The sequence below is a fragment of the Metopolophium dirhodum genome, chromosome 1 (assembly GCF_019925205.1).
Source record: "Metopolophium dirhodum isolate CAU chromosome 1, ASM1992520v1, whole genome shotgun sequence".
Lineage (NCBI taxonomy): Eukaryota > Metazoa > Arthropoda > Insecta > Hemiptera > Aphididae > Metopolophium > Metopolophium dirhodum.
The window spans coordinates 41,436,769-41,456,544 of NC_083560.1; the positions used below are offsets into that span (position 1 = coordinate 41,436,769).

Here is a 19,776-nt window from a genome sequence, read left to right on the forward strand (position 1 = left end):
TTAGCCAGATATACTAAATAAAAACTAGACGCGTTCAATGAATTTTTAAATTTACAAACATTGAAACATCATTATAAGTAGGTAATAATATTTTAAACTGTAATTATAATAAATTGTTTACTCAATAGTTTTGTATATATCTATATTTAATGCAATACTGTGATTATAAGTATTCAATACTTTCAGTAGGTAGCATATTTTGTAAATATATATATATATATATATATATATATATATTGAATTTAGATAATATATTATTTTATATTTTGAGTGTTTAAATGTAAAATATAAAACATGTTATATATTATTTCAAAATATGTCATCAACAACAATTATAATGATTTGTACGAGAGTTTTTGAGTTTATGTATTGTGCTTATATAATAGGTGATAAAGTATAAAAAAAATATAAAGGCAATAAATATATATTGGTTGAAAATTGAAAAGGCAATTTATTTGTAGATACTGCAAACAATAATATTAAAGAATGATCTGAAAGGAATACAAATAATAGATAATGAAATTCATGAAAGAGTTCCATAGCAACACTTAAAAATATAATTATTTCAAATGAATTGGCTTAAAACATCAAACTATAGCTAATATTATATATTTTATAAAATCTTGAAATGTAAATATTATAATATTATTATGTAGTTATCAAGGGTTACAAATTGAATTTAACGTAGAATACTCCTTCAGTAATTCAGCAAATTTATGAGACTCCTCATTATTCAAAGTTTTCAGCGCTTGGTGATATGTTGTGATAACAAGTTTTAGTGACCCGTAATTTAGCTCAAAGTAAATTCGTTCCATCCACAAATCTATAGATAAAGTAATCAGATATAGGTACAATTATAAAACAAAAATAACTATACTCTATTCAAGTTAAGAAACATAGTTGGCGGCGACCAGTTTCTGTCCGGCCACAGTCGGGCAAACTTCTTTGTTGCCCCCGACGATTCAACTATTAGTATTTCTGCTATATAGTATTGCCTCGACAACCGTTCTTAACTTGAACAATATATAGAAAGAATTAACTAACCGATATCGGTTTTACCAAACTGCATGCATGCTAAAGTAAAATGCTGCCTAATCCTGCTGACGTCTATTATTTGTTGTCCAGTTTCTAGAGTTACCATAGTCTTGCACAGACTTGCATCACAACTGTTGTTTGTGTTCAACAACAAGTATGCATTTCGAGCATCATTCAAAGATTTATTTTTACTTAACCACAACAAATACTCATTTGCAATCTTTTTTTTTACTTTGTTAGAACACAAAGATTCATCTCCAAATGCTATGTTGAAAATATGCCATATCTGTGGTTTATTTGAAAAATATTTAATAATTATAAGCCACATAGTGGGTGAAACTTCATTAGCATTTTCTTTAAATAACTCGTAAGCAACTAGTTCATCTTTATTGGTTAATTTAAATTGTATATGCACTTCTAAGATACGTATGTCATTTGGATATGCTTCAACGGCCCAATCTAAAATGTCCAGGGGCATTGAACCTTTTGAATTAAATATCTAAATAAAAAAAGTGGAAAGAATAGTAATACAAATTAAAAGTGCAATCTAAAAAATACAATTTAAATCCGTTACCAAATGAATATAATGATTTGGTTTCAATTTATTTTTCTTGTGAGCGCAATGAAGAGATTCTTTAATTAAATCGATTTTATTAATTTCTGTAAGACCAGCATCATATAATATTTTGATCATAGTGATTAAATACTTATCCCACATCTCATCAGTATCAACTATTGACAATGCAGCGTTATATCTACTAAGACATTTTCTAAAATAAAACAATACACATCAAAAAAAGTTAAATAAAATAATTTAAGCATTAATAATTTTATAAATTAGTTTGTACATAATATTCATGTTTTGATAGGTGTTAGTAGTTTCAAACAGTTCATTTAAAGCCAAAGTATCCCAATAATTTGGATCCATGTTAAATGTAGTTGACATAAATCTGTAAAAAAAAATGATAGTACAAAATTGTATTTTTGTTTGAAGAGGACACAGCCCTATGTGTTGCCTCCATTTTTCAAATCAACAACATATTAAATTAGCGTTCAAAAAATTAAATTTGGTAATGTTAGCTTTACTATTAGATTGAAATAATGTATTATCAAATTTAAAGGTTAGAATATTATTTGTGTTTATACCTTAATTTTTACACTATTTTAATTTTTAACTGCGATTGGAAGTATCTCTTACAAAGTGCGTAACATAACAAATTTACACTCGGCAGATCACGTTTAGCTTTGTTGGTTTAAAAACTAGAGTGAATTGACCTATTACGAAACTTGATGGTAATAACACTATCTGTGTTTGATATAGGGTTTTTACGATAATTCAATTTTTTAGCAAGTTTTTCGAATATAATATAGAATAAATTAAAAATGTTTATAACTCTCTTAAAAACTGAATCATTCTAATATTATAGAATAACTTTTTTAGTCTTTAATTTAATGTGTATTTTAAATTTGTTTTTTAGAATTAAATTTAATAAATGCTTTTTTGCTTGTTTTGGCTACTTAAAATGCTTTTTTGAGGATTTATTTTGCTACAAAATCCGAGCTCTATTGATAAAGATACATTTTAATTAACTACTTATTGGACTTTTTTAATGTATTTTTAGTATTGTAGATTGTAATACTATTGCGTTTATAATATTATTTGAGTTTTTAGGCCAATACAAATTGTTTTATTAAATATTTAAATATATTAAATCTAAAGAAATTTTAAATACGTTATGTAAAATTATAGCTATTTTAAACAGTTCCCTAACCTTCTAATTAATTACACTGTACCTAGTATAACTTTTAACTGTTATGTATAATATGTTGGAAGTATTTAGAAGTGTAAATAGATTGTGTTGTGTCCTCCTTTAAAACTTAATAGTTATTAAAGTTAATTCTTATATGAATAATAACATAGTATATTTTAATAATACATAAAAAATATTACTTTTTGATTTCTTTAGATAAATCTAAAGAAAAATGATATTGAATAGCTGCATGATACATTTGAAAGAAAAGATCAGTGTCCTCTTTTACATTTTGAACGGCTGATTCAAAAATAACTTTGGCTAGAGAAACATCTAACGCAGGATCATATGAATCCAGCTCTTTTCCTGTTAAAAAAAAATATTAGAGTTATTATTGTTATTAAAATTATTATCAACCTACATTTTATCAAAGTTATTATAGTTATTATCATTATACATTAGTACATTACAGTCAAGTCTTAATAACTAGGACATCGATAACTCAAAATTTGTTTTGCTCCTTAAAATATTTTTAAGTTATGTTTGAGATATATAACTCTGAAAGTACATAAATCTATTTTTTTTTTATTCACTTGAGATTCAAGTTATTGAAACAACAATACTCAATTGTATATTAAATGTATTAATTTAAACACTATAATACATTAATACAAAATTAGATATTACCTGATTTCAACACCTCTTGAATGAGCATTTTTGAATTAGTAAGTTCACAATTAAAAGCTTCAAAATATAAATTTGATGAATACTTATGTAATTGTAATCCACTAGTATACATTTCTCTTGCTTTTTGGATATTTCTTAAAAATCCAATCTCTATTTCTATTGCATAAATATACAATGAATCTGAAATCTTACCATGTAATAACAAGGTACGGTCTATAACTTTCTGTACCATTGTTGGATTTTTCTAAAAAATAGAAAATAAAATGTCTTAAGTTGTTACAAATAAATATTAATTAAGTGACTAGAAATAGAATATATCGATTATCAATTCATCATTAAGTACTCCCACTGTTAGCAAGATAGGTATGAACGGAAATTGTTATTGTGTTCTGTTAAATAGAATATTTTATAAACGTAATACAGTTTGATATTTATACAATATTAGTAATGTTATACTTAGGTAGTGATGTAATGTATGTATGTAGTGTGTGGTAAATAATTATTATCATAAAAATTATTTTTACTCACATGTTTCATCAGGAATTGGATGTATTTAGTCCAGACTGATAGATCATAATTGAAATATTTAAGAGCCGCACGATAAAGAAGAATGATTTTGTTATTGTGAAGATTAATGAGTTTAAAAGTATTTGAATCTGGATTCATCTAATACAGAAAATACGTATTTTAATAAAAAACTGATGGTAAAATGTTAAAACTATTGTTATTGGTTATTACCTTTTTAACTTCCTTGATAACAGATTTCAAAAAATTGATGAAATTAATAAAATCTGACTTGCTTCTGTTTCGACGCGTTACTCTATGCTCATGACTTTGTCGTTGATACACTATATAACTATAAACAAAGGTATGGTAACATAAGCAATAAACATAAGTACCTACGCACAATTTATATTTACAATATAAACCTAATATAATATTAATTAATAGTAGTTAGTAATTGGCATTAAAGTTTTATAAAATATCACTATTTACCCCACATGATCATCGTTAAAGACCGAATTAAGTAATGGAAGTTCTCCATTTATAAAATTCTCCTTGCGTCTTTGTACTGATTCCGCCATTCTGGGATAACAATCAGAATAATAGAAACTTTGTCAATTCACCGGATATTGTTTTTAGTGTTGCTACCTACCTATTTAAATAAAACGATGTCCGGCAAAGTAATAAAACACCTATTTACACAGCAAGCTTAAGTAATTATAAGTTTTAACAATGGCCGCGTCTTACCACAACACACACGTAGCACAAATGGCGACTTAAGATAATATACAAGTTAAACATCGGCCTATGGGCTATGATATAATGTCATTTTCGAGACCGTCGAACAGTGGCGACGAAACAGCTGTGGAACTACTGACTGGCGTCATCTCGCGGCCATTTTGGTCGAAAATCAATAATATAAAAAGTACTTCTGTCGTATGATATGCTATATATATATAATAATATACAACTATATAGTATATAATATATTATTGTTATATCGGTTTAACACATTATATCGCTAAACGACGACAGTCAGTAGTTCCAGAACTGTTTTGGTGACCCAATTTGACGGTTTTGAATATACATTATACCATAGGCCGATGTTTAACCTGTATACCTTAAATCGTGGCACAAATGCACAATGGACGTTTATCGTTTATGTTACTTAACCTGAAAGAGGCCGATCAACCAATGTACGGTTTATCGATTTATCCACTCGACCACTCCACCCACCACCCGATGATTACCATCAAAACTCTGTGAACACAATGGTAAAATAACCATAGATAATAAAGATGCATTTATTTTATGAGTTTTCTTATCTGGATACTTCTTCAACTACTAAAAAACAATTGAAAAAATATTTTTATTTCAAATATTTAACATTAACATAAAAGAATTATTATTATTGGAAGTTACATAAAAGTATAAATATATATTTATAATATTATTTAAAAGTATAAAATGGAAGAAATATAAAAACCAAAAATCACAAAATATGCATTTATAAGCACAATACATTTTTAAAACTAGCTTTGTGGTATCATTAAACGTATTTGTTTCGCACTCTGGTATTTTTGTGACTGTGCAAAAAAAAAAATACAAATGCTACAAGTAATCTGCCCTAGTTATCGCCTTTTAGGACATTAAAGGTGTTTAGATTTCTTTTCTGATAGGAGAATAGTTTATAAGTAATATAATATCTAGTTGGTAGGTACTTTGGGGGGGGGGGGGGGGGGGTCAAAAGTAAAAGTAGTTTTCAAAAGCACCATGAAAAACAAAAGAAAAATTAAAGAAAACGGGAATTTTTATAAAAAATCGATTTTCGACAAAATAGGTTTTGGTTTTTGGTGGAACTCTAAAACAAATGACCGTAGCTACAGGAAATTTTGACTGCATGTTTATATTAGCATTTTCTGTACACCATAACATTTTGACTTATTTTGAGATGTTTATGGACATTTTCACTTTCCAATTTTTTTAGTTTTTTATTCTATAAATATCAATAAAATTTATTTGTTGGGTAAAAATGCGTGAAAATTTAATACAAGGCTCCTGATATATTGTTACAATATCAGTTAAAAAATATTAAAAATACATAAGCACAGTTTTTTTAATAAGCATTTAAAATTCGAATTTTGACAAAATTTATCAAATTTAAATTTGAATAGCTATTATGTAGCTAAAAATTTATAAAATGTTCAACTTTTATATTTTTTAACGATTGAAAATTTAAAACATGGTTCCACGTAAGTAGGTTATTCTGTAACCAAAATATCTCAAAAATATAAAACACGGTTTATTTTTATAGTGATTTTATGTTGAAATTTGTCCATGGACGAAATTATTACATATTCAATAACCAAGAATAACGATTTTTGTTATTTTGTTGTAATTTTATAATATTAATTCAACTTACCGGCTACCGTATTAATGATAACTAATAACAATATAAAATATCCACTCTGACAAACCGATCAGAATCGTTTTTTGTATACAACTATATTAGGTAGGTATATCATTGAATTCAAATTTAATACTATCCATTATACAGTGACCCACTTGTACCCTACTGTAGAGCAGAGCGAAGTCCACTTACCCTCCTTTTTAATTTGGGATCTATGGGCTATGATTATTTACAATAAATAAAATATATTATAATATTATTATCGTAAAATATTAATTAAATTTGCGTGGGAAATGTAAGTTATTACAGCAGGCTGTTGTAAATAGAAGATAATAAAGACGTCGTGCATCTAGGATAAAATGCTTCCAGCGGACTACAGGACTACTAGTCAAGGTATATAATAATATTTTGATTGTTCTGCGACTGTATTTAGGTACGTATTTAGTACGTTATAATTTTAATTTTTTTTATAGTAAAATACCAATAATATAGTACCTATGTATCTAACAGTATTTTGTCGGTAGTCGGTACTCGGTATTATTATTTTTTGGCATATATCAATTGCGCCGAAAATCACAGGTAAAGAAAGAATAATTATGGGATAGGAAAAAGGTATACATCAACTGATCGATATTCCAATGTTATAAATTGTGTACGTCAATTGCGCCTATCGATATTTGAATGTAATAAATGGTGTACGTCAATTACGCTGATCGATTCTTAAATATATATAAACGTCTAAAATACTATTTCCATTATAACTACAAATCGGTTTTTACGTGTTTTAATTTAATATATCTATATCGTATTCTATATCATAGGTAAGTTTGAATTATATTATTTGATTACTTTTTAATTTAATTTTTTTAGATTGAGATTAAGATTCAAGACACTTCATCAGAAAGATAAATTTGTATGTCATATATTATGTATGTAAATTATTTTTATTTAAATTTACTTTTTAATATAACTTTCTTAATACCAGTGAATTAGATGTATTCCTATTTAATAAACCTTTTTTATGCCGGCGCAATAGATGTATGCCTTTTTGATATACCTTTTTAATACCGGCGCAATAGATGTATACCTTTTTGATAAACCTTTTTAATACCGGCGGTATACAAATCAGGTAGTGTCCCAAATTCGGCACAATTGACGAAACCCCTTATTTTTGTTATTTCACATTAAGAATTTTGTGCATCTCTGAAAATAAGATGAATAAGACCAAGTCAAACAAAATATGTTGTGTTGTCGGATGTAGTAAAACTTACAAAAAAACAAACCAAATAAGCCGTGTTTAATTATCATAATATTACCTCCACACATATTTATTTACACACGCACTTATCAATTTTGGTAATAATTGATATCAGATATATTATCAGTATTAACATTACGTCCAATCAAGGACGTGAAAATAATAAATAATAATATAAATTACATAGATAATAGATAGATGGATCTTTATTATCTATGATATATTATTATGAAAAAAAATGTCAGGTTAGGTTTTACATCGGACGTCCGAGCATTCGGGCACTCTGGCCTTTATTTTCTTTGTCTATGCTTGGAACGTGGAAACTCTTGTCTCGTACTCTCCTAAGTCGTGACTCTGGTAGTCAAGTCTCAAAGTATCAAACTCATAAAGCCGTATCTGATGGAGTGCCGAGTGATGTACAATGGTTATTCTTGTAAGTAAACACATTTTGTATGTTAAGGTGGGTTTACACTTGCATGTTTGTTGTGGCCATCATCTACGCGCCAGCTCGACACTAATTTTTTGGAATATTCCAACTTTTATTTTCACTTACGCGTCAGAACATTTTTACCTAACCTCACTGGCGCCTCAACTTGCACGGATAACCCTATCGTTTATTGCGCTGACGCTGCTTGTCGCAAACAAAGTCGTGCGTGAGTGGCGTGTGAAAACTAGTTGGATTACACTTGAGAGTTGAAGTATTAAACTTGCTAGTCACTTGGCACAAGTCGCTATAGCGATTTCACTAGCCAGCGAATCGCAACACAAGTAGGGCGATCGTTAAGTTCATTCATGGACAAGCAGTGTGTTATTTTGTTTATTGCAAGGCTCCCAATTTATTTCAGAACCGGGCTATAATTTTAATTACATTTAGCTGGTGGGCCATCAAACGTACAACACGTCTTGCAGCTCACACGTATGGTCTCTATTTTTACAATACTTTGAATTAAAATTTACTATCCGACCCCCCCAGGCCGATATACCACGACCGTCCATGGACAAACAGTCGTGACAATCTATAAACATAAAAATAATACCAATTAGCTCGCGACAAAATATAAACAGGTATCCAACCGCTGGACGAATAAATGTGTTGACGAGCCTGGGTTCGGGCAGCTTTGGTCTATTGCATTGAACGAGTTAGCAGCAATTACATTTACCTACCTAACGGCATATATGTAAAACAATTTTTTGACACTCTATTATTAAAAACATAAACTTGCACAAAATATACTAAATTATTTCATCAAACTACAGTATGACATCATGACATCATACAAAAACATTTATGAATCAATTGTTTAGGTATAAGTTTAATTATGATGGTAATGATTATTAATCTACTTATCAATGGTTAGTATTTTTATTCCTCCCGGATTGTTAGTTCCTATTTTATTTTTATGTTGTCCCCTTCACTATTAGTCCACTATCTTTAAATGGCTTCTATGCCTTTGGGCATTTTATCTCAAATCATGATTTGTTAGGGCACCATTTTTTTCTGATGTAACATGTTTGGGCACTATAGTATATACTAAGTAAATATTATCTATATTGAAATGTATATGTAGTTTTTTTTATGTATGTTAACTGTAAAATAAATTTACCGTTTTTATATAAATTTATAAGTTAGAATTCATATTCTATGGACAAGATTATAGACTATCCAGTTTAAAAATGGTTAGGCTCATAGTTAAGGAGTGGCCAGCCACCCCATTATATTGTTGAAATACCCAAAGCTCAAAGTTGAACCCTATTTTAAAACTTATTTTATGATATTTGTTATTATTATATAATTATCTTTAACACCATGTTCTATGTAAATACGATAATTAATTAAAGAACAAAACAGCTTGAAATTTATCGCATCGGATACAATTTAATATTTGAATAGCATGCTCACAATAGAAAATTTTTTTATATTGTAGTATTTAATGTGTTTATGGTGGGATACAATGCATCTATATTATAAAGTGTTGCATAAACCTGCATTCTTATTTCGGTATTTTTGAAGTATATTCACTGCCTCGTGTAGATAGTACAAATTATAATATTCGTGGTGGGTAGTAGGTACTATTTATAATATATAAATATACATACAACAATGCGTTTATGATATTATTATACTTATTCATTTTTTTTTAAGGGAATCAGGAGGCAAAGCTGAGCATGCATTATATACTTAATTATTGTTTTTTTGTTATATTTTTGTTAAATTAAAGCCATAGATAATAATTTAAATATCATTTATTGTTTCAGTTAACCGAAAGATTCCATACACACTACAGAAAATGGCGAAACTCTAATAAAAACTGAATTGAAAATATTTGATGATGGCATAATGTAATATGAATGTTTTTTTATATGTGAAAACAATTATGTGCCATCATTTACATTTTGCATCTACAACAGTACATTATCTCCTGGTTAAAAACAAGTCTTCCAATTGAAATAATAACGTTAAAGCATCAACTCATACCAACTCAACACAATGTGATATCATACCGTCTCAAAAACAATTAAGTTAGGTAAAAATTATTTTTTCTAACTATGTTGAAAACCAATACCAACATGTCATCTGCAATAAATTGTTATTAAAAACAACAATTTTAAATTCAGTAAAAAATATTCATAGTGTTAACCTCATACATTAGATATTTGCAATAAATCATTTTCTCAAGCATCAACTTTTAATCAACAAAATAGTATTTGTAACAAATATAGCATGTATATGGTTTTTCTCCAGTATGAATTCTTATGTGAGCTTTGCTAGGTTATCAAAACTCCCATTAGAAACCATACGATTCATACTGGAGATAAACCATACACATGATATATTTGAAATAAATTGTTTTCTCAAGCATAACGTTTAAGTAGACCCAATATTATATATTATATATTTGTGATGTTATTTTATATCTTAATATGTAGTCAAATATCTATGTACTGTAATTACATCCTACCATAAAATAATTTGGGTAATTTTAGCTAATTTTTTCTTACTTTACTGTTACAAATTTTATCATAAAAAAATATATTATGTAATCAAGTATATCAATAAATTGTCATTTTATTTTGCCATAAATTAATAGTGTGTTATTAATCACATCATTTTTTAATGAATTTTCTTGATCAAACAAATGGTTTGTAATTTGATTTTATAATAATTCACATACTCTGTTGTAAAAATGTAGAATAAAATATCAACAGCTTAAATATTATAATTAACAAATGATATATTAGGACATAAAGTACTTCTTTGAAGATTTTTTTATTTGTGCTAATATCAAAAAATAGAATTCATAATATGTAATGCTACTCCAGTGTCTAGTTTATACATGAACACTTTATATTTAACAGTTTTGCTTGGACTTAATGCCGTTGCCTGGAGAATTATTAATTATTTTGGCTCCGCAATAATGTTAGGGTGTAAGCTAAACTCTGCTTTAGGTGAGTCAAAATAGGTTTTGACTTAATGGACTTGGAACAGATGATATATGCTTGAATAACTTCTTGTATACACAATATTGGTACTTGGTTGGTAAATCTTTTAACTTATAGGTGATAATAATATAATTTGGTGTGTTAAAATAAATTAAAATGATATAATTTACAATGAGTTGCAGTTATTAGCTGCTAATTTATAGTATTAAATGATAATATAAAAATTAGTAATTATATTATCTGTAGTTCTAGATCTGTGGTGTTATTAAACATTTTTTCTATACACTTTAATTTTTTTGTGAAACAAACCCTTTCTTGAATTTATCCATTTGAAGGCCAGCCAATTTAAGTGGGCCAAATCACAATAAATTTAATATACAATGTATACCTTGTACGCTTCAAATTATGTGACTGTTTTAGATTAATGCATAAGTCATTATTATATGTTATAATTATTTTATTTCATAGGTTATAATTATTATTAACTACATGAGTAAATTTATTGAAGATCTATTAATATATTTGATTGTAATTATTATGGGGGTAGAACTGACTACGGTTAATACTGTTAACAGAAATACAATTAATATGTAATATAAATTATGATATAGTAATTTATATGATAATCTTAAGTTCAACATGAGAGTATATTATACCAAACAGTCCATTTTTACATAATATAATATTATATAACAATTTTCGAGCATTACTAATAATTTTAGGATAATATGCAAATAATATTAATTCAACTTGTTGGCTATTGTATTAATAACAAGTAATAACAATTTAAATATTATATAAAATATCCTAGGCTGATAAACCTTAACCGTTCAGAATCGTTTTTTCTACACAATTAGGTATATTACCTATATCATTGAATTCAAATTTAATACCATCCATTACAGTGACCCAGTTGTAACCTTGGGTACAGCAGAGCGACACCTACTTACAGGCACTTGTATTTATTGACAGTGAAAAATAGTAAAGTTTAAACTTTATGCATCTAAATATATCTATATAATAATATAGTAATGTATATATAGTATTAAACACATATTGGAATTATGGTTATAAATTTGTATAACAATTGCTGACGTATTTACTTACTAAAGTTTTTATTTTATTATTCTACATAATTCTAGTTTTTTAATTTAATAAATATAATTTGTACATTTCTGGTTAGTTTAATTGTGTATGTTAGTTGATATCACAATAAAATATTTTAAAATAAAAAAAAATACAAAGTTGTATAGTTTTGAAGATACATCAGCAAATGTGCAGTAGGTTCGGTTTGTTTAAAAAAAGTTGTATTGCTCATAACTAAAAATATAAAATGTTAGACCCACCTTGTATAGAGGTTATTTCATAACTTAGGTCTTAGGGTATATACTATCATGACGTAATGCCGGATGGTCAGTACTTTACAGGACACATAGTATTTAATTTTTTTTGTATTATAATATTACAATTTTTAGTATATTAAGAGGATGTTAGCGCGATATTTGTTTTCTCTCTCAGACCCACGCGCGCAACATAGATACGGTGCAAAATGTGGACATTTAAATAATGTTTAAACCATTTTGAGACAACATCTAAAAAATCGATATCATACCCTCAAAAACGTTATTCTCTATCAGTTTTGTAGTATGCAATTTTACATTTGGATCACTCAAAAACATAAAAAAAAAAATATTATGCGTAAATGTGTTTTATTTATTAAGTTGCGAGTGGGCCAGAGAGAGTGAAACAAACAGTAGGTACACTGACGTTCTCTTGAGATATATTGAAAATTGCACTTTTACAATAATCCGATCAATTTGGTGTATTTTTCATTGCAATAACATATCTGCCCTAATGGCTAAATAATATATGAAATAATATGTTCTATATTTCTATGGTACATATTTATACTATAATTACATTATTGTGTCATTTCTATTTCATCGGTAAATGAACATTTGAGGAATTTTTCACATTTGAATGCTTGTATCTACTTATAATTTTGTGTTGATGACTTACTTTCTACATAAATTTACTACACAAGAAGGACTGTGAATACATTTTTTGAAGAAATCTAAATTTAACTTATGCTTCCATGCATTTTAATTAATTATTAATTAACTTGATTTTTCTAATAGATTAACACTTACCTAGTTTACCAAGAAACGTTCATAAAAAATAAATTTGACTTTTTGGTAAAAATGATAGAGTTTTGTAAATTGTTTGTAAATTAAGAAAAAATATTTGTTTTTAAGAAAAGAACTTACAAAATAAGTATAATAAAAAGGATTTTAAGGAATACATTTTTTGGTGGTTGTTACTTGTTTGCTATGGTATCCAGGTATTCTATGTTAACAATGTCGATTTTCATCGAACAAAATTTAATGGTATAATATTATAGGTGCATGATTTTAATGACAATATATTGATCATAATATGAAGGTTGTAAAAAATATTTGACTAACATTATTAATGTTAAATAAAATATATTATTACTAAAATAATTTCAAAGTATTTTGAATTAAATATGTATTTGATAAATAATGTAATAATACCATCACATAATAATAATAATAATTTTTGTGTATTATTCTTTAATTAATAGTTTATAAATAAGTAGGTAATACATATAGTATATTAATAATATTATTATAATGTAATTATAAGCTATTGTTTTACTAACAATATTAAAACAATTTTGTAATTAATTATATGATAAAAAAAAATGTCTATAATATAATATTACAAAACTACATTACATTACACACCAATGTATTTTTTAGTTTTATGTTATTTGTATAACATAAAACTTATATTATAGTGTCTATTTAAAATATGACGTCATCGGATACTGCTGTTTAATTAACCGTAGCAACATGTACCCGTCTTTATCATTGGGATTTACCGGCTTTGGAAGGGTCAGCAAGTCTAACAAGCCGGCGCACGAAGAGTTTTGGCTAATCGCCATCCGAAACACCGTGGAGTTGCCTTTGATCACGTTGTACATCTGCGGTATATGAAAACGAGAGAAACAGAAATAAAATCAATAAACATTACCATAATATTATTCGAAAAAGCTCAGTTTAGAGGGAAAATTAAATTAGATTATCCGGGGACAAAGAGACTAATTCTGTGGTCAGCTCAAAATTATATCAAGTCGGAATTCATACGTTTTTTTAGTAGGAATGCTCACGAATTGTTAATAATTTTTGAAATTAATTATTATAAAAAATACATAATATTATGTTATTACACAAATTGTTTTAAAATTTAAACTTCTAGTAAAATATTTAGTTTAAAAATGTGAAAATAGTCGATGCAACAGGGACGGACAAATTAAGTTGTATTATGGAGACGATTTGAAAGGTTAATACTATAATAATAGAAGTTAAACGTTTTTCGGGAAGACTTTTATACCCATTTATATTATCTAATTAAAAAATTATAATGTACATATTATATTAATATTATAAAAGTCAAAATTCAAAATTATTAATATCATTCGTTATTCGTAAATATTAAATAAACGAATAATATATAATATTTTCGTTGAATATAGATACTAATTTCGTCTGTTTATTGAACGGTTCGGTCAGACAACACTCATCGATAAAATCGGTTTTCACCGTTTTCCGAAGGGTGGCCGAAAAATTACTTTACAGTGTTAATGTTAGCTAATTGTTAAAAGTAATAAATTTACACTCCCTATAGAGTGTGGAACCCGATGCATCATATTATCAACACGCCCTCACTCTATAACGGCAGTTTTACGCAGAAGCTCGTCCCCCTGTTATCACTCTTATTTGAAACAAAGGAGAAGGGATGCGTTTGTGGGAGAATTAAGGTGCCATATAAAAAAAGTGTGTCTCTTAGAATTATTCTTTTTGTCACATAAAATATACGATAAAACAATGAAAGTATATTTACAGCTATATGACGTGACTTGAGAACTGTCAAAACTTTATAAGGGGGGATATAATTTATGAGCACGCCACTGCAGAGTACTATAGGCATAGTAATGTAGTAGAACATCTGAAAACATAATATTTAAATTGATAATACGAAATTGAAAAATTGGAATGATCGAACTGAAGTAAACGAATATTATTCAAATATGTTTTCCGTTGTAGTTACCAGTAGTCAATCTAAACCAGTCTACCAGTAGTACATTCAAATACTTTTTAGTAAGTAGGTACCCAAATACGTATTTTAAAATAATTTTAATACTTTCAAAAAAGTTAACTGAACAAAGTATTTTAAATACTTATTCAAAGTATCTGTATTTAAAATAAGACACTACATTTCAAATACTTATTATTTTTTTTTTATTTATATTTATAAAATATTATTTTATTTTATTTATATTTCTATTTTAATTTTAGATACATAAAATAAAAATACAAATTGAGAAGATAATATAATATAATCAAAGAGGTATTTTTTACTTTCTAACTGAAAATTCAAATACTTTGACAAAGAAAACAGATAAATATTTTAAAGTTCCGCTAAATGGTATGGTCGTGTAAAATACTCTATAAAATAAACTTATAACAGTCAAATCGGTCCAGTGAATTTATGAGGTAAGAAAATAATAAATTTTATAAAAAATTTGAAAGGATCTATTTAACAATATCTATATAAATACTTTTAGCGTTGTGCGTGTGCGTAGTACACCTAAAATCGTGAACTTCGTATACCATAAAAACTAATGATTTCCAGCAATTAATTTTTGCACCATAGTTCTTAACTAGTTGTAATACATAAATATCCGAAAAAACTCCAAAAATTCTAAAAATCCTAAAGAGTACACAGTTCAAGTTTCAAATCCAAAATACAATTTTCGAGTGAATTATAGCTTCTCTACCTTAGGGTCCCCGCTACATTTAACAAATATTTTGTTTGAAAAAAATATCATATCAACCCCCCCCCCCCCCCCCCCCCCATCCAAAATTCCTGAATCCTGAGTACCCCTCTGGCTATACTTGAATACTTTTAAAAAGTATCTTTTATCTCAAGAGTAACAATATCCTATAGGTACATGTATAGGAGAAATTTCGAATTATAGGCATAACATTATAATATACTTACAGCACATTTAGACTTAGTACTTTGTACTTTGCACGCATTCTTTTGGTAACTGTTAATGGTCGGATATAAACTTACGGACGTAAATTTTTTGTTGGAGTCATCTAGATATTCTAATGACGACGAGGGTGGTCTTATCCAACAGTTAAAATGGTAATGTTCCATATTTGTATAGTCTGTAGACAAAAAATACACGAGATCGTTGAAAATATCATGATAGTGGCGTGACAATATATTTTATACATTATACTAGCTGTATTAATCCGGCGATGAGTCCAGGGATAAAATATTAAACCGAGATGGGCAATCTACCTATATGGCTAATTGTAATAACTAATAAGTAACATTTTTTTCTTACGCGAACCGATTTACGAGAGGATAAAAAACGAATAAGAGGTATGATTTTAACATTATTAATAGCAGGTAAGCCACCCAAAAATAATTAGTTGAATCTATTGTCTTTGATGGTTTATCATTGAATCTTCAAAATCGATCGAGTATTATTATAGAATCTGAGCTGAGCGATTATTAATGTATTCACTTTACAATGATGAGCATTATTTTTTTTTCTGTCTGTAAACATTTTTTAGGTTTTTTTTTATGTATAAATATTGATTAAATTTTCAATGGGAAAGTGAATATAGTTGGTAGTTTTGAAAATTAAAAGCTAAAAATGCATAGTGGTTTTCAAAATTGTCAGGAAAAACTAACAACAAAATAATATAAACAACGGGAATTTTTAGGCAAAACCAGTTGTTGACCATATCGATTTTTTGTGTAACCAAAAAACTAGTACATAATCATAAATACTTAAAATTTTCATCGAATGTTTGTATTACATTTTCTATACATCATAAAATGTTCATAAAATTTTATCTCTTTTGACTCATTTTTATTAGTTTTTTTTATTATTGTCGATAAAAAATTGTTCGGTCAATCAAAATACTTGACATTTTAATACATGGTTTCTTAAAAGTTGTCGTTAATGGAAATTTAAGTAAAGTGTGAGCCCACAATAATTTTTTATCAGCGTCTGGAGTTAGAATTCCGACAAAGTTCGTCAAGATCACGAACATTTGAAAATTATTATGTGTTAGAAATTCATAAAATATTTACATTTTAAACAAAACAGTAAATGTTGGATCTAACATACCTATAGGTAGGTACTGGCATTATAATATTAGTATAATATATTTTACGGAACACGTGGTATTAGGTATATTTTATCCGATATTTGGCCAAAAGGTCCTGGCTTGGGAAATTAAAAATGTTGTGCCAATTAATTAATAGTCAACGATAAAGTTAATATATGTCTGCACGATATGCGCAATATACTTGTGATACAGTTATAATTAAAATAAAATAGGTTTCATAGAGACACTGGACCAACAATGAATCCTGTATTGTAGGTACTTAAATAATAATTTGTTACACCTACTCTTTTCACGACATTGTTGCACGGCGTTTTTAAAATTTCCAATCCATAAGCTGAATGATTGTCTCTTGAATTCTTTAGGATTGTGTTGAATGTAGGCACAACCACCAACCAACGTCGTAATCGAACGCAACACGGTCATTTGAAAATATTCCGAGGTTAAATTGTGTGGCGGGCATCTGCCTAGGTAACCTATAGGGACTGTAACATATACAATTAATTATTAGTAGATTATTGTTTATAAATGTGTGGAAAAAAAATCAAACTCGATAAAAGGAGTTTTAAAAAAAGAAAGAAAACCAAAGTATATAATTTATAATAATAATTAACACTCAATATAACAATCAATTGCAATTTCCAAATAGCTACAACATAATTTATACTATATAGGTATTGAAATAGTTCCAGCCAGCGATAAATAGATACCTAATTCCTAATCACCATTTGCAAATTTTAATTGCGTTGAATTAATGTTATGAAATTCAAAATATTGTTCGTTGTAGATTATTATAATATATATTTTAATGACGACGAAAAATTCCGATACGTACGGATATATTATTGCGTACTCGATGTAATCTAATTTTTAGGACAGTATATAGTAAAATAAGCAAACAGAAAGTTATTTTTAAAAGGGGACTTTTATGAATTTTTTTTTAAAACATACGTATTTTAACGAGTTAAGAACGATGGTGAAAAAAAAATTCGTGGAAATCATTATTTCGAATGTAAGATTTTTCCAAAGTTTGAGATTTTACGTTTGTACGCATGTGCAGAACATTGTACTTTACTGCCGCACGCATAGCTTATAACGAATTTTGATATTTTTTTTACGTATTAACGAGTTAAAAATAATGATGAAATCACAATTCGTACAATAATTGAGTCATCTTATTTTTACAACGCATTAAATTAGGATATTAAAAAAACATAAGCAATTTTCTGACTTAATCAAAATTTTATTTATTTACACATCGTAATCAGTATTATGATTACCTTGTTGTATCGTACTTATGTAGTTAAGCATGTGAAAACGATGGTGAAGTCAGAATTCGGAGGTCAGAGTTAGTTTTAAAGTTATAGCTGATTTAAATATATACCTATAGTATTTTTAATTTATTCTTATTATACATCCGGCGTTGTCACTCGTTTGTTGCGCTTGCTCGGACAATAATTAAAATCAAAAACATCCCTCGGTTTGTTTTCGAATTGAATTTTTATTTTGCACCATCGTTCTCAACTCGTTAACATACGTATGTTTCAAAAAAAAAAATTAAAAAATGTTTGATAGCTAAAGTGAATTTATGCCAATCATATTATAATATTGTATAGGTACCTTTTAACTTGTGTAGAATTTCAAAGAAAAATGTAATCATTTTGTGTATATAATATTAGGTTTAAGGTTTTTGATGAAATAGTATATATTTTCAGATACCACTCACCACTATACTTGAAAATTGAGAATTTATTATTTAGTATTTTGTGTGCAAAAAAGGTCTACCCCCCCTCCCCCTAGAGAAATTCTTAATCACGCCACTGAATTGTGAGCCATCCTTTGTAGTTTATTGGTTAGCTCAGCTTTTTGCACACAGAGGTTGAATTCTGGGATAGAAAGTAGCGTTATAGTATATAGGCAATGGTTCCCAACGAATCTATTGATATACAGCTTTTATTGAAATGAGTGCAACCTTATTAGTACATGCAAAAAAAAATTATAAACGTAAAAAAAAAACGTCTTCGTATTCTAATATAATAACAGTAATATAAGATGGATAATAATAGGTAGCAATTATTTATTAAATTCCATCGCAAATAACGAAACGAGAAAATTCATATTGGATCTTACCGTGTAAAACTTCACTTTCGTCGGGTCGCGAAATGGCCAGCTTCCCTGGAATAGCGATAATTATTGTAATAATCGACATGATCAATACTACTTTGGACCTCATTGTGCTTTTGGCTATTGTAAACGCAAGGCAAACGAGACAACTGGAAAAACACAAGTCAAACAAACAGTTATTGGAACAATATTGAGATGGACGAGAGAAACTTACCGGGAAGACGGATGAACAGAAAGAAGTCGGTACGCAGATCACACAGTGACGGTGAGACAACCTCCGCGAGGTATTTTATAAGCTGCCACGGCGGCGGTAGATAATTATTGGTCCTC

General features: G+C 27.8%; 2 protein-coding genes across 4 annotated transcripts; both read right to left on the reverse strand.

The window, feature by feature from the left end:
• Nucleotides 1-456: 456 nt before the first annotated feature.
• Nucleotides 457-4,758, reverse strand: LOC132936269 (U3 small nucleolar RNA-associated protein 6 homolog). 3 transcript variants are annotated; one of them, XM_061002957.1, is made up of 10 exons: nucleotides 4,630-4,758; nucleotides 4,470-4,559; nucleotides 4,212-4,329; nucleotides 4,002-4,139; nucleotides 3,474-3,717; nucleotides 2,987-3,152; nucleotides 1,884-1,985; nucleotides 1,610-1,805; nucleotides 1,045-1,534; nucleotides 457-823 (listed from the first exon to the last, which is right to left on the reverse strand). In XM_061002957.1, exons 2-10 carry the CDS (start codon nucleotides 4,556-4,558, stop codon nucleotides 660-662), a joined length of 1,707 nt encoding a protein of 568 aa, XP_060858940.1. In that variant the 5' UTR covers nucleotide 4,559; nucleotides 4,630-4,758; the 3' UTR covers nucleotides 457-659. The 3 variants fall into 3 exon arrangements, with proteins under 3 accessions (XP_060858940.1, XP_060858942.1, XP_060858941.1); XM_061002959.1 differs by lacking the exon at nucleotides 1,884-1,985; XM_061002958.1 differs by having other exon boundaries at nucleotides 4,470-4,708.
• Nucleotides 4,759-13,910: 9,152 nt separating this feature from the next.
• LOC132938737 (uncharacterized) lies at nucleotides 13,911-19,776 on the reverse strand. Its single transcript, XM_061005756.1, has 5 exons — nucleotides 19,661-19,776; nucleotides 19,453-19,595; nucleotides 17,610-17,807; nucleotides 16,175-16,347; nucleotides 13,911-14,093 (listed from the first exon to the last, which is right to left on the reverse strand). The coding sequence occupies exons 2-5, from the start codon at nucleotides 19,553-19,555 to the stop codon at nucleotides 13,911-13,913; spliced, it is 657 nt and encodes a 218-aa protein (XP_060861739.1). The 5' UTR covers nucleotides 19,556-19,595; nucleotides 19,661-19,776.